The sequence below is a fragment of the Rana temporaria genome, chromosome 12, assembly GCF_905171775.1.
Source record: "Rana temporaria chromosome 12, aRanTem1.1, whole genome shotgun sequence".
Taxonomy (NCBI): Eukaryota; Metazoa; Chordata; class Amphibia; order Anura; family Ranidae; genus Rana; species Rana temporaria.
The window spans coordinates 96860167-96884612 of record NC_053500.1 but is presented as its reverse complement, the minus strand read 5'-3'; the positions used below and the strand labels follow the sequence as shown (position 1 = coordinate 96884612).

At 46.4% G+C, this 24446-nt stretch overlaps 1 protein-coding gene across 1 annotated transcript; it reads left to right on the top strand.

Annotated features, from left to right (window-relative positions):
• Positions 1–6999: 6999 nt before the first annotated feature.
• Positions 7000–23854, top strand: RPL23 (ribosomal protein L23). The gene is made up of 5 exons (XM_040329775.1): positions 7000–7105; positions 9666–9749; positions 11704–11832; positions 12020–12133; positions 23731–23854. The coding sequence occupies exons 1-5, from the start codon at positions 7093–7095 to the stop codon at positions 23811–23813; spliced, it is 423 nt and encodes a 140-aa protein (XP_040185709.1). The 5' UTR covers positions 7000–7092; the 3' UTR covers positions 23814–23854.
• The last annotated feature ends 592 nt before the right edge of the window (positions 23855–24446 follow it).

The following is a 24446-nucleotide window of genomic DNA, read 5'->3' as shown; positions in this document are numbered from 1 at the left end:
GATAGATAATTAGACAGATAGATAGATAATTAGATAGATAGATAGATAGATAATCAGATAGATAGATAGATAATCAGATAGATAGATAGATAGATAGATAGATAGATAGATAGAGAGAGAGAGAGAGAGAGAGAGAGAGAGAGACAGATATAAGAGAGATATAAGAGACAGATATAAGAGACTTGTAAAGCAGGGCTGTAGGTCGCAGAGCAGGGAGCCTTCACACACAGGAGATGTGTGTAATGAAGGCTCCAGCACAGATCGGGTGAAGCATGGCCCCCCCTCCACTCTCCATCACAAGCTGACAATACATCCAGCAAGGAAGTGTGGAAGGAGTGGACACTGGACAGACACTGGGTTAAAAGAATAAATAAAGGGTTTTAATAAGAATATTTTACTTACCTCCATGTCCTGGAGCCAGAGAACTGAAACTGAAAGTGACACAGCCGCCCACCCGGGAAAAGCACTGCTCATTTCCTAGCATTGCAGAAGGAACCAATGTGAGGGGCTGGAGAGACACAGGACCGATGTGATTGGCTGGAGTGGCGTCCTGCACATAGCCACAGAGCTTAAAAAAAAAACTTGCAAATGAAACGTCCTGCTGCAGCATTGGCAGGACGTTTCAATGATGCCTATGCCTTAATATCCCACTGTTCCCGGCGCCCAGAGCCCGCCCCGAACACTTTAAAGGACCTTTTTTTTCTTAAAGGGCCAAAAAAAAAAAAATGTTTTTTTCATTTTCTTTTGTTAATGGCTTTGGGGTGGGGGGGGGCGGCGCCCAGGCGCCCCCTATGGACGGGCCGCCACTGCTGTGTGCACATTACTAGCTCCTGAAATTGTGCATTTTCCGGACAGGGAAAAGCTTAAAGACATGGCTGAGTACTTTGAGAACAGGTGGGGCCTTCCACAGTGTGTTGGTGCTATTGATGGCTCACACATACCAATAATAGCACCACAAGAATATCACACTAACTACTTCAACCGAAAAGGCTGGCATTCCATCATCCTACAGGGAGTAGTGGATGGCAAGGGACTATTCTGGAATGTGAATGTAGGAAAGCCTGGGAGTTTGCATGATGCTCGGGTTCTCCGATTGTCAACATTTTGGGATTGGGTTGGCCAGGGAGGACTGTACCCCGTTAGCACCAAGAACATTTGTGGGGTGAATGTTGGCTATTATGTGCTTGGGGACTCTGCCTATCCTTTACAAAATTGGCTCCTGAAACCATTTACTGACAATGGCCGCCTAACAACAGAGCAGCAAATCTACAACAAGAAAACATCCAGGGCACGTGTTGTAGTGGAAAATACTTTTGGAAGACTTAAAGCGGGGGTTCACCCTTAGAGGGCACTTTTCCCCCTTAGATTCCTGCTCGTTATTACTAGGGGAATCGGCTATTTATTTTAAAATATGTGCAGTACTTACCCGTTTACGAGACGCATCCTCTCCGTCGCTTCCGGGTATGGGCTTCGGGAATGGGCGTTCCTTCTTGATTGACAGGTTTCCGAGAGGCTTCCGACGGTCGCATCCATCGCGTCACGATTTTCCGAAAGAAGCCGAACGTCGGTGCGCAGGCGCAGTATAGAGCCGCGCCGACGTTCGGCTTCTTTCGGCTACGAGTGACGCGATGGATGCGACCGTCGGAAGCCTCTCGGAAGGCTGTCACTCAAGAAGGAACGCCGGCTCCCGAAGACCCATACCCGGAAGCGACGGAAGAAGATGCAGCTCGAAAACGGGTAAGTACTGCACATATTTTAATATAAATAGCCGATTCCCCTAGACCGAACGAGCAGGAAGCTAAGGGGAGATTTTTTTTTTTTTTTTAAATGGGTGAACTCCCGCTTTAAGGGTAGATGGAGGTGTCTTATGAAGAGGAATGACAGTGACATTCAACTTACAAAATCCATGGTCCTAACGTGCTGTGCTCTTCACAATCTTTGTGAAAGTCATGGAGAAGACTTTGACCAGGATTGGAATACATCTTCAGAAGAGCCAGTACCAGTAATAGCAGCACAGGATATGGAAGAAGAGTGTAGTGAAATACGTCAGGCTTTGATGCGGCACCTTAACGATTACGTTCTTACCGTGAATCAAAAAAATCTTTAAGTACTTTTTGCTATATGTTAAATAAAATCAGACATACTTAGAGAAGTCGATCTTGTTTTTTATTCCAAAAAAAAAAATCATCTTCCTACATATTTAGTAAAGTCAAAATGTTGATAATGTAGAAACATTGTTTACAATAACTTAAAGAGGTTGTAAAGTTTTCTTTTTTTTTTATTAAGCTAGTGCAGGGATATGCAATTGGCAGAAATCCAGCAGTTGCAGAACTACAAGTCCCATAATGCTTTTGCCTCTGGGTGTCATGCTTCTGACTGTCAGAGTCTTGCTATACCTCATGGGAATTGTAGTTCTGAAACAGTTTGATGTCCGCAAATTGCATATCCCTGAGCAAGTGCATTGTTGGTTTTTCCTTTTTCTTCGAATTCGCTTCCAATAAATGTTTTTTTTGGTTTTCTTTGTATGAATTTCTCACTTACTGTTCCTCCTCAGTAAGCTGTTCAGTAAGCTGTTCTGACTGACTAAAAACAGCTCAGATGATGTTGTAGAGTTTACTGAGAAGGAACAGGAAGTGAGAAATTCAGAGAAAGAAAAAAACATCTAAAAAGGTAATTAAAGGAAAAGGTAAACCAGCAATGCCAAGTATATTCACAATTACATCTACACATGCCAAAGTGATAAGACATGAAGCAATCGGGGGTGCTTTTTGTTGAAATCCAGGCTGCACCGTCCAAGGGGGGGGTTATAATGCAAAGGAGGCAGAAGGGAATCAGAGCAGCAGTACAAAGAAAGCCATAAGCCATGTACAGCAAGGAGCAAATGTATCCAATCTTGTGTGATCGGTGATGGCTCAAAGGAGCCTAGTGCAGGGATATGCAATTAGCGTAAATCCAGCAGTTGCAGAACTACAAGTCCCATAATGCTTTTGCCCCTGGGTGTCATGCTTCTGACTGTCAGAGTCTTGCTATGCCTCATGGGAATTGTAGTTCTGAAACAGTTGGATGCCCGCAAATTGCATATCCCTGAGCAAGTGCATTGTTGGTTTTTCCTTTTTCTTCGATTTCGCTTCCAATAAATGTTTTTTTTTTTGTTTTCTTTGTATGAATTTCTCACTTCCTGTTCCTCCTCAGTAAGCTGTTCTGACTGACTAAAAACAGCTCAGATGATGTTGTCGAGTTTACTGAGAAGGAACAGGAAGTGAGAAATTCAGAGAAAGAAAAAAACATCTAAAAAGGTAATTAAAGGAAAAGGTAAACCAACAATGCCAAGTATATGCACAATTACATCTACACATGCCAAAGTGATAAGACATGTAGCAATCGGGGGTGCTTTTTTTTTAAATCCAGGCTGCACCATCCAAGGGGGGGGGGGGGTGATAACATGTGCAGCAAGGAGAAAATGTATCCAATCTTTTGTGATCGGTGATGGGTCAACGGAGACTATTAAAAAAAAATCTAACTGTTAAAACCCACTCTAATTAAATATTTTTACACGTAAACATGGGTACAGGTCCTGTGCTGCATGAAAGGCACTACTGTCAGGGTGGTGACTTGGGTTGACGATTGGCTCCAATCACTTGAACAAGCTGACCAAGGACACCGAGGAAGGCCTGGTTGAAGGTAGCCAACTGCTCCATCTGCTGTCGGGCAATTTCTGCCTCCTGGCGCATAGCTTCCTGTGCATCCTGACGTAGTGCTTGAAACCGCCTCTCAGAAAGGTTATCCATTCTTTCCAACTGCCTTTCTTCTGCTGCCCGCATATCCTCCATGACTGTGCGCAGATCCAACTGGAACCTTCTCCTTTCACCTGTAATACACAAAAGACCTAAATATTGTTTTTGGTAACACCTGTCAAACCAATACTGTAAGCCCCTTTCTCATCTTCCCCACTAGACTGTATTACACTGCCCCACCTCTGTTACCCCTGCTCATCTGCTACACCAATACACAGCACTGCTCATCTGCCCACTGCTGAACCCCCCTTCTCATCTCTTCCACCACTGTACCACCTGCACATCTCCCCCACAGCTGATCCCCCCCCCTTCTCATCTCTTCCACCACTGTACCACCTGCACATCTTCCCCACAGCTGATTCCCCCCCCCCATTCTCATCTCTTCCACCACTGTACCACCTGCACATCTTCCCCACAGCTGATCCCCCCCTTCTCATCTCTTCCACCACTGTACCTCCTGCACATCTCCCCCACAGCTGATCCCCCCCCCTTCTCATCTCTTCCACCACTGTTCCACCTGCACATCTCCCCCACAGCTGATCCCCCCCCTTCTCATCTCTTCCACCACTGTTCCACCTGCACATCTCCCCCACAGCTGATCCCCCCCCTTCTCATCTCTTCCACCACTGTTCCACCTGCACATCTCCCCCACAGCTGACCCCCCCCCCTTCTCATCTCTTCCACCACTGTACCTCCTGCACATCTCCCCCACAGCTGATCCCCCCTTCTCATATTATATTTTAAATGGTTAGCAGAGCGATATCCTATGCCAAGTTTAAAAAAAAAAAAAAAAAACTTACCAAAGGGGTCTACCATGGATTCCAGAATTACAGTTGCAGAGTCCAGACCTCCCTCCCTGCCTTGGTTTGCTGGGCGATGACCGTAAATGGCGTCCATGGCGTCGTACCACCTCCAAGCAGTTGGACAGTTTCCACTACGGCTGTTGGCGTCCTTAAGCTTTTTAAGCTTTGCCCTACACTGGCCGGACATTCGTTCAAATCCCTCGGCTGCCATCCGCTCAGAAATATCTTTATAGACCTTTTCATTTCTCACTGATCCATCAAGCTCACTCTGAATAACGCCATCAGCAATAATTGCTAAGAACGTAGATAGTTCCTCAGATAACCAGACCCTGCTGTTGTTTGCTGGCATCCTTCTCCTTTATATGGACTCATACAGGCAACGTGCTGATTGTTTGGCGCTTTGCTTTGACGTCAGCATTGATGTTTTCTGACCACCAATCAGTGGAATGTACTGTGTGACGCCAGTAGCTCCGCCCTAACCGTACCGTTCCATTTTCTATGGACCCACATGAGAAGCAGGTCCCTGAATGGTGCGGTACGGTTCGGTTTTATTGCACGCTTTCATAATGGAAACACCAAAAATAGCGTACTGTACCGAACCGATCCGCTCAGTGGAAACGAGGCATATTTGTACAAGGCCATTTAGAATTCTACTAAAATGAGTGAAATAATATTCACTCTGAAAATCTCTTAACCCTTCGCAACCATATGTATAGTTAAGGAAGGACCCTAACTATAGAACCTTAACCCCTTACACCCATGTCCCGCACACCACTGTGTGTGTGAGGAGAAAGACGTGAGGTAAGCTGTGAGGTAGCCGTGGGGTGCTGCGTAAGGAGAACGGCGCGCCGTAGGAGTCAACACTAGAGGCCGAGGACTCAGGTAAGATGGCTGCCGAGCGCAGCATATGGAGCTTGACGCGGCCACAGAAAAATGGCCGACCGCCATAATATGATGTATCATGATGCGGCTACAACAAAATGGCCGCTGATGGGATTTTCAATAGAAACTGAAAATCCACAAAAAATTGCACCAGAAAGGCTGCCCAGCACCACAAAACGTCCAGAAAAGCGGACCAACAGCAGTAAAATACACATAGGCCAGGCGCACAGTCCCCTCAACCAGGTGCCCCCCCACCCCGACAGCAATGTAGAACAGCAGAGGGAAAAAGGGAGCAGGGAAGGAAGGATACCCAAACCCCAGGAATGTTTAGCCGTACCACCCCACCTAAGAGGGACTGTACTTACCTGTCCAATGCGACGACTCACTGACGCATTCCAGACAGGCGTACAACGGCAATGGATGTAGCCGTCGGCCCGTTCCACTGTGAGTGAGACAACCCCACAGTTCAGTCATGTGCGGACTTCGGAGCAAAGCTCACTGGCCACCCCAGGAGTCATGGGGCATGTCGCCTCTTTGCAAAGGTGTGCTCACGCTCACTGGCCAAACTGAGAAGACTACAAGGATCTAGAATATCCAGCCTGTCTCTCAGCTGACAGTCAATAGAAGTCAATAAAAGTAAAAAAAAAAAAAAATAGAACATTTTCCTCAGGGAGCCATACTTCGTTCTCCTTTGCTAGGCAGAACGAAACTGAGGCTGCAGGGAGGAGGGTTATGTTCGGAGGGACAGCCCCATGGGCGGGGATGTTCAACTCTGTTTAAATTACATGTATATGAATATCTAACATGTTTCTTCCTAGTCCTCTCCTGTAAACAGGGGACATAACCTACTTGTCAAGAATTGAAGAGGCTGTGTCCGTCCATGGACGACAAGAGAAATATACGTTTGGGGGTTATAAGTAATTTTCGAGCAATAAATGCTGATTTTAACCACTTGCGGAGAGCCTGCAGAGTACTACGTACAGGAAAAGTGACCTACTGGTACATCGCTGCCTGTTTACAGGTTTTTTTTTTAAGGCTTTTTTGGTATGTTTTAGAAAAGCAAAACATTTTCTATTTTTTAGTTTATATAGTAAAAAAAAATAAAAAACGAGTGATGATCAAATCAAATACAACCAAAAGAAGAAAGAAAAAATAATGTTTGAATACAGCGTTGCATAACCAGTTAAATTAGCGCAATGCTAAACAGGGGAAAATGGTCTGGACATGAAAGTGGTAAAATCCTTCTGGAGCTGAGGTGGTTAACATGTGAGAAATGTCAAAAGTGCAAGGACAGCCAGTGGTTAAACCACGCCCCATTAGTACAGTCTGTTTTTCACAATTACAAACAATACAATGTCGCTCAATTAATATGTTCAACATTAACCTATCGTGTGGGTAAAAGTACAAACGTAACTTTCCACAGGCTGAGGCTGCACCGTACTACCACGGCTCAAGTCTCTTTGCAACCCGTACATCACACTCACAGAAACACTGGAAATGCGTCATTACGCGCCGCCCGCTGATGTCACGTGACATGCCCGTACTTCTGCCCGCGCGGCGGATGCTATATTCCGGCATCCTTTGCGACTGGCTTTCTCTTTCCGGTTACCAAGATGTCTAAGAGGGGTGAGTGTAGGCAGCGGCGCCGTGTAATCTGGTGCCATCCGCTATCTGCGATGGTTGTTCGTTCTTGTCTATAAGCATGTTTTGTTCTCTGCATTCCTCTCTATGTTCTAGCGGGATTATGACAAGGGTTGTGTAGTAGAGATTAGTGTGGAATCATCGAGGGGTGGAAAACCCACGGGCAGCCATGTTTATAGTCGGGGAATGACCCTGTCAGACAGGGTGTGTATTATATCTGTAGCGTTGTGTTTGGTGTGGGCTCCGGTTTTAGTTATTTTTCTATATTTTAGTATAACGATGTACTTTTGTTTGAAAAGCATTAGAGCTGTTAGATGGAATATCTCATTCTCTGTGGCACTCCGTGGTGTGTGCCTTGCTTGTAATTCTGACTCATAAATACTATTGACTTTTCTAAATAACCACCCAGATCGCTGTCAGCTTATTATACTATTCATGATATAATAACGTTGGTTGTGATGCTGTATGTGTCATGTTGTGGGGCATGCAGGGTGGTGGCAAAGCTGTGGCAGACATTAAAGTGATAACGTCTGCTTGCTTATTTGTACCTACAGGTAAACCTATGGTAAGGCCTACCTGTAGGTACAGTACATATCTTCTAAATATGCACTGTTTAGGACAGGGGTGCCCAACCTTTTGAAGAGCAAGGACCACTTAAGTGACTTAGTAACCGGTTGTTTTCCTGCAAGTTAGCTGCACTTTGCCATAGACTTCTATTATATCCTGTAGGTGTGGTGCACTTTCAGAAAGCACACCAAACTCACAGGTAATAGAAGTCTATGGCTCAGTGCAGGTAAACTGTTCTGCACCTGTGAATCAATTTGAAAGCAGCCCATTAACCCCCGCAGAACAGATATGCCCATATATACCCTGTGATTTTAGTAATAAACTTGCCTTTAATAACAGTATTCTATTCCAGAGAAGAAGGTTGCGGGCCAAATCAGAGGGCTCCGCGGGCCACATGTGGTCTGTGGGCCACTGGTTGGGCACGCCTGGTTTAGGATATAGTAGCAGCCGGTGATGACACCAGTGTATGGACAGCATGTTGTCCATTGACAGAGCTGTGCCGTGGAAGTAACATGATTGGAGGTTTGGCCATTCAAACAGCTGAAGCCCATAAACCCTGTAGGAAGGAAAAATGGAAGCCCTGTCAGTGGTGACAGTGCCCCACTGGAGGACTTATTTTTAAGGTAATCCTTTCATAATGTGTTAGTACGTGTTGCATACTAGCACATTATGCTCTTGCAAGGGATTTTTTTTGGGGGGGGGGGGGCTTTTGTTTACTATCGCTTTGAAGTAGACCTAAGCAAACATTTTTTTTTTTTTTTTTTTAATAGCATAAATGAGGGATATAACCCCTGTCGGTTTGTTTGGGGGGGAAAAAAAACGGGGAGATTTCCTTTCGCTTCAACTGGAAGTGAGAGGATATGTCATCAGAATTAGTGTCTCCTTTGGAATATATTCCTTTTTTGGTGACGCCCCAAAATCTCCCCGACATGGACATAGACAGCAATTAAAACCTCATGTGTTCTAAACCCTCTCTGCTCTATCTTTTTGTTTGATTCTCAGAACATTGTTTTACATTTGTGGTCAGTGGATGGTAGAAATTGAGCCACAGTTTTACCACCCGTCTTAAAGGCAAAACTTTTTTCTTTTTGAATAGTGTAAAGTTATATTTTCCTTTCCCATTGCTGAAATGGGACATGGGGGGGGGGGGGGGGGGTCCCTTTTAAAAGAGAATCCCTGGTTATCACCAAAACTAGTATCCCCATTGGAAGATTTCCCCTTATATCGTTCTGGTGACAACCCAAAATTAGATTTTTTTATTTTTTTTCTCTTACTGTAACAGTAGGGTGAATCCCCTTATGGTAGGCACAGACATCAAAAAAGCCTGGCATGTGTTCTAAATCCTTTCTACTCTATTTAAAGCTGATAGACATTTTGCCTTTAAGCCTAGGTTCACATTGGAGGGGGGTTAGAAATCAGGTGATTTCAGCTGAACTCGCCTGACTTCAACCCAGGGGACCGGCGTAGCACGACTTGCGCATGCGCAGTAGGGAACCAGGCAGTGAAGCCGCAGCGATTCACTTCCCGATTCCCTTACCAAGGATGGTGACGGGGGGGGCGAAAGCTGAGCTAATGCTCGGCTGCCGACGACGTGGGCGACCTGGAAAGGTAAGTGTCCATTTTTTAAAAGTCAGCAGCTGCTGTATTTGTAGCTGCTGGCTTTTAAAAAATAAAATAAAAATGTTTTGTTTTTTTTTCCCAGTAAACCACCGCTTTATATGTACCTGCAAAAATACTTGCCTATGCCTTGGACACAGCAGTGACATACGGGTCAGTGGGAGGAACATAAGGATGTTGAAGATTAAAGGATTCCAAGATTCTTCTCTTTATGGAGCAGTGTTTGCAGACCGATTTGGTGGCATTTTATTTCTTTGTGGGTGCATCCTTCTAACCTGTGATAGAATTTTTGCAATAGTTGCTTTAAACGAAGTATACGGTTGACAATTTTATAAACTGGCATTCGTTTCTGTTTTTTTAGGACGTGGAGGTTCTTCCGGCGCGAAGTTTCGCATCTCCCTCGGTCTCCCTGTGGGAGCGGTCATTAACTGTGCTGATAACACCGGTATGTTGAATATGAAGATATTTGTGTGCTAGTTTTTCAAAATCTCATGTTTACTCTTATCAAAGTGGAACTAACATCAGCGTTCTGGGTGGGCATTTGTCAAATTGTTGAGCATTACAAGTCCTCTGCACAGAGGGCTTCTACTGTATACTAAAATATACAGACCATTTAGCACTTTAACGCCTCACCCACTGTGTCAATCAGACACAGCCAATGACAGACCTCTGTAATGGCTCGTTGCCGGTACTATGGGATCACCGTGGACAATTGCAGCAGATGACTTGACAATCCAGGATGCTCTTGTCCGAATCCGACTTTTATTATTTTTTCTATCTCTATCCAAAAACACACTTCTCCATTGAAATACATTAAAAATGCATCATGGTTTGTAGTAGACCTATATAACTTTTTGTTCTACCGACTAAATGATATACACTGATTTGGATAATTCCCCCAAAGTAATATATAAGTATACATTTTGGCCTCAATTTATGAAGAGATAATTTGCACAAGGCTATATAACCTAAACCAAGAAAACTTATTTTTTTTTCCCAAATTTTTTTTTTTTTTTGGTGAGATATCATAGGTCTAAACAGACCCCCATATCTCCTTTTTCTGAGACAAAGGCACTGAAGATGGTCCTTTTCTCTATAGCTCTTTAGTTGAATGAATAAGGAATCTGTATAGCGATTCCTAATTCATTCAGAAAATAACAATGATACATAGTAACTAGGGTTGTCCCGATACCACTTTTTTGAGACGGAGTACAAGTACCGATACATTTTTTTTTTGGTCATGTGGCAGTTTTTTATTTACATTTTTTTTTTTTAATACTTATTGCATTTTTTTTTTATCAGCCCTGTACAAGTACTTGGGGGAATACTCGGTATTGGTACCGATACCAGTATCGGTATCGAGACATCCCTAATGGTAACACTATCATTTTCTATGATCAGCTATCAGTGGGCATATAGGCGTGCTGCATGGCGCCCCCTCTACTATGGGGGGGGCGGAGCTTAGTAAACACATGTCTACCAAGTCCCCCCATCCTGACAGATCAGTGCAGGGAGAAGCGGCGGGTGGTGGGGTAAGAGATGCCGCTTGGTGTGGCCATGGGGGGGGGGGGTGAGGTGATCTGACCGGTTGGGGGGGACACATCTGAACCCCCATGCAGCAGCAGAGGAGGAATCTGGTTTGTGGGCAGGGGATATCGGTGCTGAAGAGGGAAGCGCTGGGAGATTAAGATGGAAAGGTGGAGTGGCAGGGGACAGGGAAGTCGCCGCATGGGGGGGGGGGGTCACATTTGGGGTTAATAACTGATCAGTGGGTTGTAATCCACTGATCAGTTATAGAATTGTTCAGCAGTCTGCTAAACAATTCTGATACAAGCTTATTGTCATTTGAAGTGACCATAAGCGTATAGGAGAGGGTGAAATTAGGTCCGTACGGACTTGGCCACCTGCAGGCACTTCTGTAGGTCCGTTTTAAAGTTTCTTGTGCCTTTTTTAGCTTGTTTGGGCCAAGCTGGCCTAAGTAAGCTATTCTCTTTACTCAATGTGCCTGCTGGGCACGCTATAAACTGAATGTACCCTCAGTTGCATATGTGTGCAAGTTAGACTTTTAAGGGATAAAATGGTTCTGAGAAGTGTAACTAGTTCTCAAAAATGTACTTTAATTATAATGGTAATTAAGTAAAAGGACTTTCTTTCTAATGCATCAAATTATGGGGAACTATGATATGCCGGTGTGTTTAGTACTTTGTTAAGTTGTTGACGTAAAGCGTGCACTGCTGCTGTATGCGCTTTGCTACTTCAATTGGCCTTGGTACAATGCTGCTTGGTCCTCTATGTGAACCGTGCTGAATCAGCAAAACAAATGTCACATTTTTGTGTGCTGTTTACATTTTATTTTTGCTTGAACTGGTAATTATTATTTTTTTTTTTTTTTTTGTTAGGTGCCAAGAATTTGTACATCATTTCTGTTAAAGGAATCAAAGGTCGCCTGAACAGACTGCCAGCTGCTGGTGTTGGTGACATGGTGATGGCCACAGTTAAAAAAGGAAAACCTGAACTTCGTAAAAAAGGTAGTGTTTTGGTAACCTCACACACAATGAAATGGCATATAGGATATTGTAAATTGGTCCCCTTGTTTCAAGTTAATTTGTTCTGTTTTCTAGGCAGCATCTGCTTTATTGCCTCATAAGATAAGATCTTAACTGTCAGAGCTTTAGACCTTAAATGTAAATGGGATTTTTTTTTTTACCTCAACAGTTCATCCTGCAGTGGTAATAAGACAACGAAAATCATACCGGAGAAAAGATGGTGTGTTCTTGTATTTTGAAGACAATGCGGGGGTGATAGTGAATAATAAAGGAGAGATGAAAGGTATGTATTGCATAAAATTTCCTAATGTGCGCAGGTGGCAATTATTTGTTGTGTACTGGCTCCAGGCAATCGGGAGGAATATATAGTATTCTGCTGGAACAAAGATGGATCCCCCTCAAATAGGCGTTAAGGATTTGCATATGCTACTTTTAATTAGGATTGTTTCACAGTTTTTCATCTGTTTACATCTGTGTCCCTTCAGGGTCTTTTTTTTTTTTAATGGAACAAGGCTACCCCCTTTTTCTGTTCAAATGGATCTGAGTAGAAGTCGTCCATTCCGTTTTTATATGGCGGCAGGTCTGCTCTCCCCGCACGGATCGTCATAGCTGTACAGGCGCACACGCTGCGGGAGTTAGCCCATGGGTCGGACAGACTTGATGCCTGCCGGCGACCTGCAATCGCCTAATACAGATGCACAACTGGGATCTGCCAGTGTAAACAAGCGGATACCCAGTTCTGCCAGATGACATGTCAGATCTTCTGTTCCCAGTGATCAATGTAATGTCACTGGTCCCCAAAATGTAATTTGGGAGGCAGATTTGCCTGCCTCAATGTTGTATTTCAGATAAAAGTGTGCTCACCATTTGGGACTTCTGTTGGAATCGCCTCCTTAAATCCCAGTGTGAATATACGCGTTTGGCCCCCTGGTTACTGCCAAACAGGACATTCTATCAAACTGTCAGAATGGGTATCGCTTAAAGGGGAGTTCCAGGCGTTGGGTTAAAAGTCAGCAGCTACAAAAAGTGTAGCTGCTGGCTTTTAATAAACGCACTCACCTGCGACGGGTTGCTCTCCCTCTCCTGCGCCTTCATCCCTAGTGTGGGCACCTGGCCGTGACAGCTTTCCGCTTAACGGCTGGGCACGAGCGGCGCTGTCCTCTGATTGTTCAGTCGATTGTCTGGGACCTGTCACGTGTCCCAGTCGATCGCCTACAGTGAGGGCCGCCGTAGGCGATAGGACATATCACCTAAGCGGTTCCTGGGTGGAAGGAGAAAGTGGGACAGGAATTCCCACTTCTACTGAAGCCCCCCCCAACAAAAAAAAATTGCATGCCAAATGTGGCATGTAAGGGAGTGGTTTAAGCAGAAGTTCCACGTTTGGGTGGAACTCCGCTTCAGAGTTTTCTCCCACAACAGGGGTGAACCCACCTCTTTTATATAAAGAGGTCAGAGCCTTGTGCTTTCATTTGTGATGGCTTGTTGCATGCCCCAACACCTTGCCACATGTGTCTGCTGCCTGTAAAGTGATGCATCTTCCTACATGGGGCATCTTTTGAGCTGTCAAGATATGTGGTCCCTAAAGTAAGCAAAAAGGAACCAGATGTTCCTGACACCATCATTAGCAATGCCATGGTGGCCAGTGTGCTCCTGCCTCAACTCAAGAGACCTGTAGAAGGTTCTATGGAATTACCCCCCCCCCCCCCCCCCATTTTCAGTTGGTACTCAGGCCTTCAGAGCCAACCTCCACTCAAGCCATAGTCTAAAATATGAGGTTCTGACTTTTATTTTTAACTGTTTTCTGATACACCAGGTGTTCCACTTTTACAAGTGGTGGGGGTTTACATGTACACCCAGACAGGTTTTCTTTGCTTCCCTGGCATTTAAGTGCTGGGCCCCCCCATTTTAGCCCTTTGGCTAACTCCTTGTGTGCCAGCAGTATCCTTCCTGCACTCAGCAGTATGTTCCCAGGTTTTGCTGGGATCCCTGAATTTCACTCTGTTGAGGAAAATCTTGCGTCTTTGGATACTGTTGAACCTTTAGTGGTAGTTCTCCCTCTCCAGGTCAACCCCCTGATTTACAAGATCAGGTTCTACTCCTTTTTCTGTGCTTTTTGAGGTCACCTGTTTTATACTGCACTGAACATTATGTGTCATCTAGTGCTTTTTCCTAGCATGCCAATTTGGCTGTTTGACGACCTTCCTTAAATCCTTAAAGTGGAAGCTTTTGGCACTTTTTGGGGGGAGGGGGGAAAGTGGGTACCTGGGTTTTGACAGTGACTTGTGTCGGTCCCAGAAGACAGTGGGGCTATTCCAAAAGCGCAGCGTGAGTTGTGCATGGTAGGAAACCGGCTTCACTGCCTGTTTCCCTTACTTGCAATGTCTGCACCCAAAGCTGGTGGACGAATCGTGTGATTCCCTGGGCAGGCAAGTGTCCTAATAAAAGTTGGCAGCTACAGTATTTGTAGTGGCTGACTTTTTTTATCCACTTGCCTAATTTGTTTTCCACTTCTGTACAACCCTTATGAATATGTATAAGAGCAGGTTTTACATTTTTCCTGTGAAACGGTTTATGCCTGAATTTTTGTCAATTACACGAGATGGCAAAATAGTTAAATCAAATACGGCTTTCTTCTTGAGGTGTGTGCGGTTTTTTTTTTTTGTTTTTCTCCTTCTCTAAAGGCAAATCCACTTTGCACTACAAGGGCAAAGTGCAATTGATATTGCACTGGAAGTGCAGTCACTGTAGATCCGAGGGGGACATCCAAGGAAAAACAACACTTTAGCTTGCACACGATTAAATGATAAAATCGGCAGAGCTTCCCCTCACAGTGCAATTTCAAGTGCACTTGTAGTGCAACGTGGATTTGCCTTTAGTAAATAACCCCCATTGTGGTGTTTTTTTTTTTTTTTTGCAATCTTTAGATGAGGGGTAGGAAATCTACCTGAACAACATGGAAGAAGTCAAAGATCAACAACCAGTGTTGCCCAGTGTCTCCTCACACCTGATTTAAACCTAATTGCCATGCTACCACGCTGCAATCTCGTGCATTGCACGGCAATTGTTGGTTTAAATCTGGTGAGGAGTCAAACACTTGGATTGGCATGTGGAGGGCAAACTCTTTATTTTATAGAGTTGGCATTGGTCCTGTGTGTTGGTTGGGGCGGAGCAACCAACCATATGTATGCTGCCATGAAGGTACCAGGAAAGCCGTTTAATGGCACTTCCTTGTTGCACGCTGTGATTTAGTCACGGCTGATCACATGGTAAAGAGCCTACGTCAGGGCTTGACAAATTTGCTTAGAATCTAGGAGCCAGCCAAAAGTTAGGCGCCAGTTTTTTAAATCCACTGTCCAGTGCCCAGAACAATTGCTCGGGCCTGGTGCCAAGCGAAAGACCAAAAAGTAAAACAAGTGGCATTGATGAGGCTGCGCTGATGGGCACTGATTTGTATGTATTGGCACTGATGGGCTGCACTGATTAGATGGCACTGTTGAGGCTGCGCTGATTAAATTGCACTGATGGGTGCTTATAGGTGGCACTGACAGGCTGCAATTATGGGCGCTGATAAGCACTGATAGATGGCACTGATCAGGCCATGCTGATGGGCACTGATAGGCTGCACTAATCAGGCTGCGCTACTGGGCACTGATGAGGTCACAGACGGGCAGCACTGATGAGCACGATTGGCTGCGCTGATGGGCACTGATGAGGTGGCACTTTTGGGCACTGATGGGCTGCACTGACGGGCGCTTATATGGCAGCCCCCCTTATCCTAAAATAAAAGGTCAAGGAAAAAAAATCATTGCCAATTAAATTGAGAGAAACTTAACTGGAATATCTGAGGGTCCCATAAAAAGGTAGATTGATATTGCTCTAGATCAAATTGATACAATAAGCTTTGCCAGAAAATCATTGAAGGGTATGTTGTACAGTTGCCAAAGATGTGACAACAAATCTTGGCGTCACCATACAAGTTACTGTATGACCATACAATCAACTGGACATTTACCAAAGCTGTTTAATAAGGACCTACCTAAAGACCCAATCATTTTGTAGTAGTCAGGCAGTTCCTTGCACTACATCGTTGTCAATGGATGTAAAGGAAATTTCTCTGATAAATCCTTCAGATTATTGGCCATCACCCTAAAACCACCACATTTTACAATCAGATTGTAAAAATAGGATTTTTGTACTCACCGTAAAATCCATTTCTCTGAGTTCATGGACGGACACTGCAGCAATTGACATTGGGGTTTATCATCCTTCCTTTCAGGAGAGACTAGGCAGAAAAAAACAGCACTTCAAGTGTTAAAACACTTGAGTATAGCTCCTCCCAGGGGGTGGGGCCCCCGGGTATATCCCTCGCTCTGCCTCAGCAGCACCAGTTTTGTTCTGCCTAGCGTCAGGAGAGACATGGCCTTCTGGAGTCCATGTACTCTGGAATTTTTTATTTTTTTTCCCTGCATTTTTGATCCTGAGGTCTATCAACTGCCGACTGGGTGACAGGCTGGATCTTGATCCTTGTAGAGCCCCCCCATGCTCGGCCATCGAGTGTGTGCCGGCCCTCAGCTCTGGGTCGTCCACGACATGCCCCATTGCTCCAGGGGTGGCCGGGGAACTACATGTTCCAGGGCACACATATGACCGGTCTCTATGGCCTTGTCAGTGTCTGGCCGACAGCCATGCCGTTTAGCGGATGTTGGTTCTGTCCGGAGTGCCTCCAGCCGGTGGTGACAGGTAAGTAGTGGCCCTTTGCCCTGGCAAGGTGGTATGGCTGGTGCTTTCCTGGAGAGGTCGAATGAGGGTCCGCCCTGCTTTCCTCTCTCCCTTCCTCTCCCTTCTTCCCCATGCTGGGTGGCATCTGAAAGGGGGGGGAGGGTCCGTCGGGGGCTGTGGTGCTATTTTTTGTAGTGCCTTTCCTTTTTCACCATTTAAAGGCTTACTTTTTTAAGATTCATTGGTGTGCGGCTGTCCATACCCTGCCTTCAAGTTTTTGCCTCATGCATTGCAGGCACCCACCTGTTTCTGAGAGGACATTGATTGCTCAGATGTGCTCACCTGGAGCAGCAGCTTCTCCCTTCTTAATTTGTTGTACTGGAGTTGCTGTGTGTGCTGGGCTGTGTTTTCTGCTGTGTTACTGTTGCTTTAAACATGTGTATGGCTGCCATTTTGCAGCCCGCAAATTGCTTCCTGAGGGACGGTGCAGAGCGGACAGCACTCTCAGCGCTTCAGCAGCACTACAGCCTGGCCGGGTGGTGAGTTACCAGACACTCGGGTGGGGGGGCGACTTTGCCGATGCTTGGTGGAGATCCCTCTTTCCGACCGCTGGGTTTGGGAGGTAATTTCCTTGGGGTACAAGATAGTTTCTCTCTTGTCCACCCAACAGATTTTTCCTTCCAGCTTCCTCCGGTACGCTGGGTGGCCCTGTCAGGGGCTGGTCAGGAGAGTGATTATACCCATTCCATCAAAGGGACCGGTTTCAGGAGTTTTTACTCCAATCTGTTTGTAGTCCCCAAAAAAAGAAGGGGTCCGTCCAATCCTGGACCTTACGACCCTTAACTCCTTTGTCAAAGTGCAAAGGTTCGGGATGGAATTGTTCGCTCTGTAGTGGCGGCTCTCCATCAGGGGGACTTTGGGGCGTCCTTGGGTACTCAGGACAGGTACCTGCATATTCCCATACGCGCAAAACGCCAGAGGTTTCTGCATTTTGCGGTCGAAGAGGACCATTTTCAGTTTGTGGCCCTCCCCTTTCTTTAAGCTCAGTCTTAGGAGAGGATGGTCCATCACCTGCCAGCCCCTCCAAAAGATTCAGGTGGCTACGGAATGTCCAGAAGTCAATGTTGGTACCGTCTCAGCGACTGGAATACCTGGGGTTGGTCCTCGATTCCTCAGAAGCGAGTTTTTCTCCCGACCCAAGAACTCCAGACACTGCAATCTGTGGTGCAGCGGTTGGCGACCCAGAGGTGGTCCTCGCTTCGCTTTTGCAAGAGAATTCTGGGTCCCATGGTAGCCTCTTTCGAGGCGTTTCCGTATGCCCAATTCCACACCCGAGTGTTACAGAAAGAGATTCTGTCACGTTGGGACAAGCTCCCTTCATTTCTGGATCACCGGTACTTCGGACCAGGAAATTGTTCCTGCCATGCTATCGGACAGTGGTCACGACGGATGCCAGTCTCTCCAGCTGTGGGGGGTTCTGGAGTATCCAGTCAGCCCAAGGGCGCTGTACTCAAGTGGAGTCCCGTCTGCCAATCAATGTCCTGGAGCTCTGGGCTATCGGGCTGCGGCTCTCCAAGTGGTCTCTGGGTCTGCAGGACCGTTCGGTCAGGATCCAGTCCCACAACAGCTTCTCCCTCGCCTGTTGCGCAGAGTGGAAGTGGAGGGGTTACCAACAATCCTGGTCGCTCCGGATTGGCTGCGCCGTTCCTGGTACGCGGACCTGGTGCATCTGCTGGCAGACGTCCCTTGGCTTCTACCCCCGAGAGTAGATCTGTTGCAGGGTCCGATTTTTCTCACCCTGCTTTACAGTCGCTGGCTTTAACGGCATGGCTGTTGAGAGCCAGGTGCTGAAGGACCGAGGCCTGTCGGACTCTGAGATCTCTACCATGCAACTTGCACGGAAGTCTACTTCACGTAGGGTTTGTTATCGTACGTGGAGGGCCTACATCTCTACGTGTGCAGAGATGAAATGGCACCCCTGCACATACGTGCTGTTCCTACAGCGGGGAGTGGATCAGGCTCTCGCCTTAAGTACGGTTATGGGTCAGATTTCGGCCTTGGCTGTTTATTTTCAGCGGCCGTTGGCGACGCACTCCCTGGTGTATACGTTTGAACAGGGGGTCAGGCATGTGGCCCCTACTGTGCGTCCTCCACTGCCTCCGTGGGACTTGAATTTGGCCCTCTCGGTGCTTCAAAATGGCTCCGATTGAGGACATTCGGGAGATTCCTCTGTTGACTGTCCCAGAAAGTGGTCTTCCTCATAGCCATTCCTTCGGTCAGACGAGTTTGGGATCTGGCGGCCTTGTCTTGCAAGGCTCTTTTTTACTTGGTCATCCAAGGAGAAGGTGGTGCTGCGGTAGCAGCCATCTTTCCTTTCGAAGGTGCTTTCGGCTTTTCACATTTTAATGAGGACATTGGTTTTACTATCCTTATGTCCTCAGCCGGATAACTCGAAGGAGGCCACTTTACTTTCCTTGGACGTGGTGCGAGCCCTACGGGCGTACTTGTCTGCTACGGCTCCGTTCCAGAGATCGGACTCACTGTTCGTGTCAGTGACTGGTCCTAAAAAAGGTCTGGCGGTCGTCGGACTCCATTTTTCAGGTGGAGCAGACAGGTTGTGCTCCAGGCCTATGCCCTAAAAGGGGAGGGCGTCTCCCTTTCGACCAGGGCGATTGATCCCTCTTGAACTTTCCGCCATCAAGCGTCTGTTTTACAGGTGTGTAAGACAGCGACCTGGTTGTCAACCCACACCTTTTCAAGTTTTGCAAGGTGGATGTGAGTGCATCTTCGGATGCCTCCTTTGGCCGCAAGTTTTTGCAGCGGCTGTTTAAGGTTGAAGTTCCTCCATTGAGGCACTCTGGTTTGTTCGATGTGAAGCTGAATTTGCTGTGGTTTTTTCCCACCCCTCGCATTTTTTTTTTAGACACTGCTTGGGGACGTTTTTAAGGTCAATTGCTGCTGTGTCCGTCCATGAACGGAAGAGAAAATTGTTTTTTTGTACTCACCGTAAAATCCATTTCTGAGTTCATGGACGGGCACGGCACCCTCCCCTTTGTTTGTACTGCTTGTTACGAACTGGGGCTGCTGAGGCAGAGTGAGGAATATACCTGGGGGCCCCGCCCCCTGGGAGGAGCTATACTGAGAAGTGTTTTAACACTTGAAGTGCTGTTTTTTATGCCTAGTCTCTCCTGAAAGGAAGGATGATGAACCCTAAGGTCAATTGCTGCTGTGTCCGTCCATGAACTCAGAGAAATGGATTTTACGGTGAGTACAAAAATCCTATTTTTACAATCTGATTGTAAAATGTGGTGGGTTTTAGAATCTGAAGGATTTATCATTTTTTTTTAATAACCTCTAAATGCATGAGTCTTTAACAATAGCCCTGATCAGGAGCGATGTTCATGGAATGCTAACACAGAAGAAAACTGTGCTGTTCACACAAAAAAGAGTCAGGCAGGGGAAGCTCTTGGCGCAGCCAGTGACTGCTTGTAGCAGCCCCGGCCATCAAGAGGGCGCCAGTTCCCCTGCAGTGTGAGCAATGCCCTGTTGCACCTCGCTCCAGCAGGCCGCAATTACTGGCCAGGGCGGCATCTTAGTCCGTGCACCCGCCAGGTGGGGGGACACCTGCCACAGTCTAGCCCAGGCCGTTAATTCTAGGTGCAAACGCGCCCTAGCACCTGGGGTTTGTCGACCCCTGGCCTACGTCATGGGCTCTTTACCATGATCGGAGATGCGGTGTGTCTGAGTGACACACAGCACCACCGATCGCTGCGTGGCCCTGCGGCTTATCCTGTTGGACGTCATATGACGCCCAGTCAGGATAAAAGAGCTACATTGCGGACGTCAATTTGCAATGGGGCGGGAAGTGGTTAACCTCTTGACCACTGGGCACTTAAACCCCCTTCCTGACCAGACCAATTTTCAGCTTTCGGTGCTCTCACAATTTGAATGACAATTACTCCGTCATACAACATTGTACCCATTTGAAATTTTTGTCCTTTTTTTCACACAAATAGAGCTTTCTTTTGGTGGTATTAGATCACCTCTGGGTTTTTTATTTTTTGCGCTATAAAAGAAAAACGACCGAAAATTCTGTAAAAAAAAAACAAACTTGTTTCTGTCATATTCGCAGGTTATTTCTCACACACAGCATATGCATACCACGAATGACACCCCAAAACACATTCTGCTATTCCTCCCGAGTATGGCGATACCCCATGTGTGCAACTTTTACACGGCGTGGCCACATAGAGAGGCCCAACATGCAGGGAGCGCCATCAGGCGTTCTGGAGCACCCAGGCCAATTCTGACATTTCTCTCCTACATGGAAAAATCACAATTTATTTGCTAGAAAACTACATAGAACCCCAAAACATTATATATGCGGAGTATTGGGGTATTGCGGAGTATTGCAGAGTATTTGGGTATTGCAGAGTATCGCGCAGGGTATGGCAGAGTATGGGGGTATGGCGGAGTATGGGGGTATGGCGGAGTATGGGGGTATGGCGGAGTATGGGGGTATGGCGGAGTATGGGGGTATGGCGGAGTATGGGGGTATGGCGGGGTATGGGGGTATGGCGGGGTATGGGGGTATGGCGGGGTATGGGGGTATGGCGGGGTATGGGGGTATGGCGGGGTATGGGGGTATGGGGGTATGGCGGTATGGCGGGGTATGCAGAGTATGGGGGGGTATGCAGAGTATGGGGGGGTATGGCGGGGGTATGCAGAGTATGGGGGGGTATGGCGGGGGTATGGGGGGTATGGCGGGGGATGGCGGGGTATGCAGAGTATGGGGGGGTATGGCGGGATGGCGGGGTATGCAGAGTATGGGGGGGTATGCAGAGTATGGGGGGGTATGGCGGGGGTATGCAGAGTATGGCGGGGGTATGCAGAGTATGGGGGGGTATGGCGGGGGTATGCAGAGTATGGCGGGGGTATGCAGAGTATGGGGGGGTATGGCGGGGGTATGCAGAGTATGGGGGGGTATGGCGGGGGTATGCAGAGTATGGGGGGGTATGGCGGGGGTATGCAGAGTATGGGGGGGTATGGCGGGGGTATGGCAGAGTATGGGGGGGTATGGCAGAGTATGGGGGGGTATGGCAGAGTATGGGGGGGTATGGCAGAGTATGGGGGGGTATGGCAGAGTATTGCTGAGCTGGGAGGGATGGCTGGATCTGTGACTGCAGTTGTCACAGATCCAGCCACAGCACTGCTGACACCCCGCGCTCCCCCCCCTCCTCCTCTCGCACTGTACCGAACGGTACAGAGAGGAGAGGGAGGAACCGGCGTCATCAAATGACGCCGGTTTGTTTACAAGTGATCGCTCCGTCATTTGACGGAGCGATCACGTGGTAAACAGCCGCGATTCGCGGCAATTTACTGTGATCCGTGATGCGCCGGGTCTTCTAGACCCGGCGAGCACGGACACTTCCGCGAGCGCGCCCCAGGGGTGTCCCAGGGACGTCCTGTCACAATAACTCGACCGCGCTATAGCAGTATTTCTGCTATGGCGCGGTCGGCAAAAGGTTAAACAAGCTCTTGACTGCAATATTTATGTTGACTGCAATATTTATGCTGTCTGTATCTGAGTGGGAGACCTGACTTCACATCCTGTCCTAGTAAAATCATTTAATTTTTCTTTTTTTTTTATAACCCAAAGTATTATTCTGATAGAATATAACTGTATGGAAGTCTTGATATAAATTGTTAATATGGTAATTGAAATGTGATTCCTCAAATTGGCAATTTTATTGGGGTTGCAATAGTGAATACCACGGTTTCTGATTTCAGTGATCATTTATAGAGAAATGCCTCTTAGCACACATTCACACCTCGGCGTACAAAATCGCGGCGTTTTGTCCCGCGAATTGTGGCGACAGATAGCGGCGTTTTGTACCGCGATTTGCAGCGACCAAACGCCCCGATTGTGAATGCAGCCTTCACCTTCTGTATGAAGATGTTTCACATCTATGCCGAAAGCCGCCTGAAAAGGTCCGGGACTTTTTTCAGGCGTTCGGCGTTGAGATGTGAACCATCTCCATAGAGGGCAATGTAAAATATCCCTCTGGCGTCTCGGGGCCACAGCGGCGTCGCACTACAGGCGTATATACGCCTAGGTGTGAACGGGGGCTTAAAGCACTTATGTCTGTTTAGTGATACTTTGAGTTGTTGAGGAAGAGGAAATGAATGCACTGGTTTTGGGTGAGGAGGTGGCTACATGTGCCATACTGCTTGGTGTGACATTCTTCAGGCCAGTAACCTTTTAATCTGTAGATGCCAGATGTGTCTATAGTGTTGTCTTAGAATTAGGCTACTTAAAGCTGTAAGGCCTCTTGCACACAATACTCCTGTTTTGAACATCTATTTTTCCCCCAAACATTTTGTATGCATTTTTGTGCAATTTTATTAATACGTTTTTGCATGCTTGTGTTTTTTTGTTTGCGATATGTAAACTGACATTTGCGCACATTTTGTGCGCATGAGGCATAAACTGTTGACCAAAAATGCCAATTTTTCTATTTTCTTAAGAATGCTTGACGCCTATGCAATTAATGGGCTGTATTTTAGATAAAAAAAAAACTGTTCTGAACTTTTTCAAGCTGCAGTGTGCAACTTTAGTCTGTAGTGCGCAAGAGGCCTAAAGCTGTTCATTACACATGGTCAGTAAAGTAACCGATTCACTCTGACAGAATCTGTAGGTTGTGGGAAAATTTAGGGCATTTGCAGTGGTGGTAAAAACTCAACAGTACACAAATATTACATCATGAGCTTAACCAGTTCTACTTTTCATGCATGCTCATGTAATGTAATAGATGCGAGATGGGGAGCGTCTTACCCTGCTGCCTTTGGTATGTCGGCTCCCTGAGGTAAGAGTGCAGAATATAAATATGCATACTTTGAATCCAGGTGCTATTTATTTTTCCCCCAGGGTCCTTCTCCTAAATGGACCTGGGGCAAGGGCGCCCTTGGGGGCATGTCTGAGAAGTCAAACTTGGGCTCCATAGTGTTGGGAGCATTGTGAACTTTGTACATATAGGGCCTGTTCCTCTGATTAACTCAGTTACTTTGATTTACTAATTGCTCCACATTCTTGGGGTTCACTACATTATTTTTGACTAGAGAATTTTCTAAACTATTTACACTCTGTTTTTTTCTTTGTAGGTTCAGCTATAACTGGTCCGGTGGCAAAAGAATGTGCAGACCTGTGGCCCAGGATCGCCTCAAATGCTGGAAGCATTGCCTAAACATGCCATCTGTTTGTAAAATAAAATTCTTGTTACAAAGATGTTGTTTGTGTTAATTTTAGTACTGAACTGCGCCAAGGTGTTGGCAAACTGCATGAAATTGCAGACAGGAATCTGCTAATTTTTTTACAACCTTAAACTGGAATAAAAGGATTGTAAACAGAAAATGTAGCGCTAAAAAACTAAAACTCCAAAATATATGGTACCATGTGAGGTGACAACATTCATCTATGAGTGCATATACATGAACCACTAACATGAATATAAGTAGCTCAAACAGTGCTGGATGCAAAGAAAAAGTCTATCTCAAAGTTGAATGGACATCAATTGAGTGATTGGTGCAGAAAAAACAGGTGAGCTGCTATCTGATGATTGGGATACAACAGGTATACAAGTTGTCTGTAGCACTCTATAAGGATCACAATCACATCAAGGTAGGTAGTGGATATAAATACGCTTACCTGATGGGTTGGACTCTAGTACTGTACAGCAAAGAGTCAGCCAGACATTGTGGTCTTTGGAAACCGGGACCACTCAAACCGGAATGGGACCATAAGCGGGACTGGAACTCCAAAATGACATGGACAGCAGGAACCAGCAATGCTTGAATGGTGTGTTGGTTCAAGGATCGTA

Excerpts from the sequence above, each read along its gene's own strand:
- RPL23 (XM_040329775.1), top strand. Across the intron at positions 11,833-12,019 it reads ACCTGAACTTCGTAAAAAAG|TTCATCCTGCAGTGGTAATA; the intron begins GTAGTGTTTTGG and ends TTACCTCAACAG. Across the intron at positions 12,134-23,730 it reads TAATAAAGGAGAGATGAAAG|GTTCAGCTATAACTGGTCCG; the intron begins GTATGTATTGCA and ends TTTTCTTTGTAG.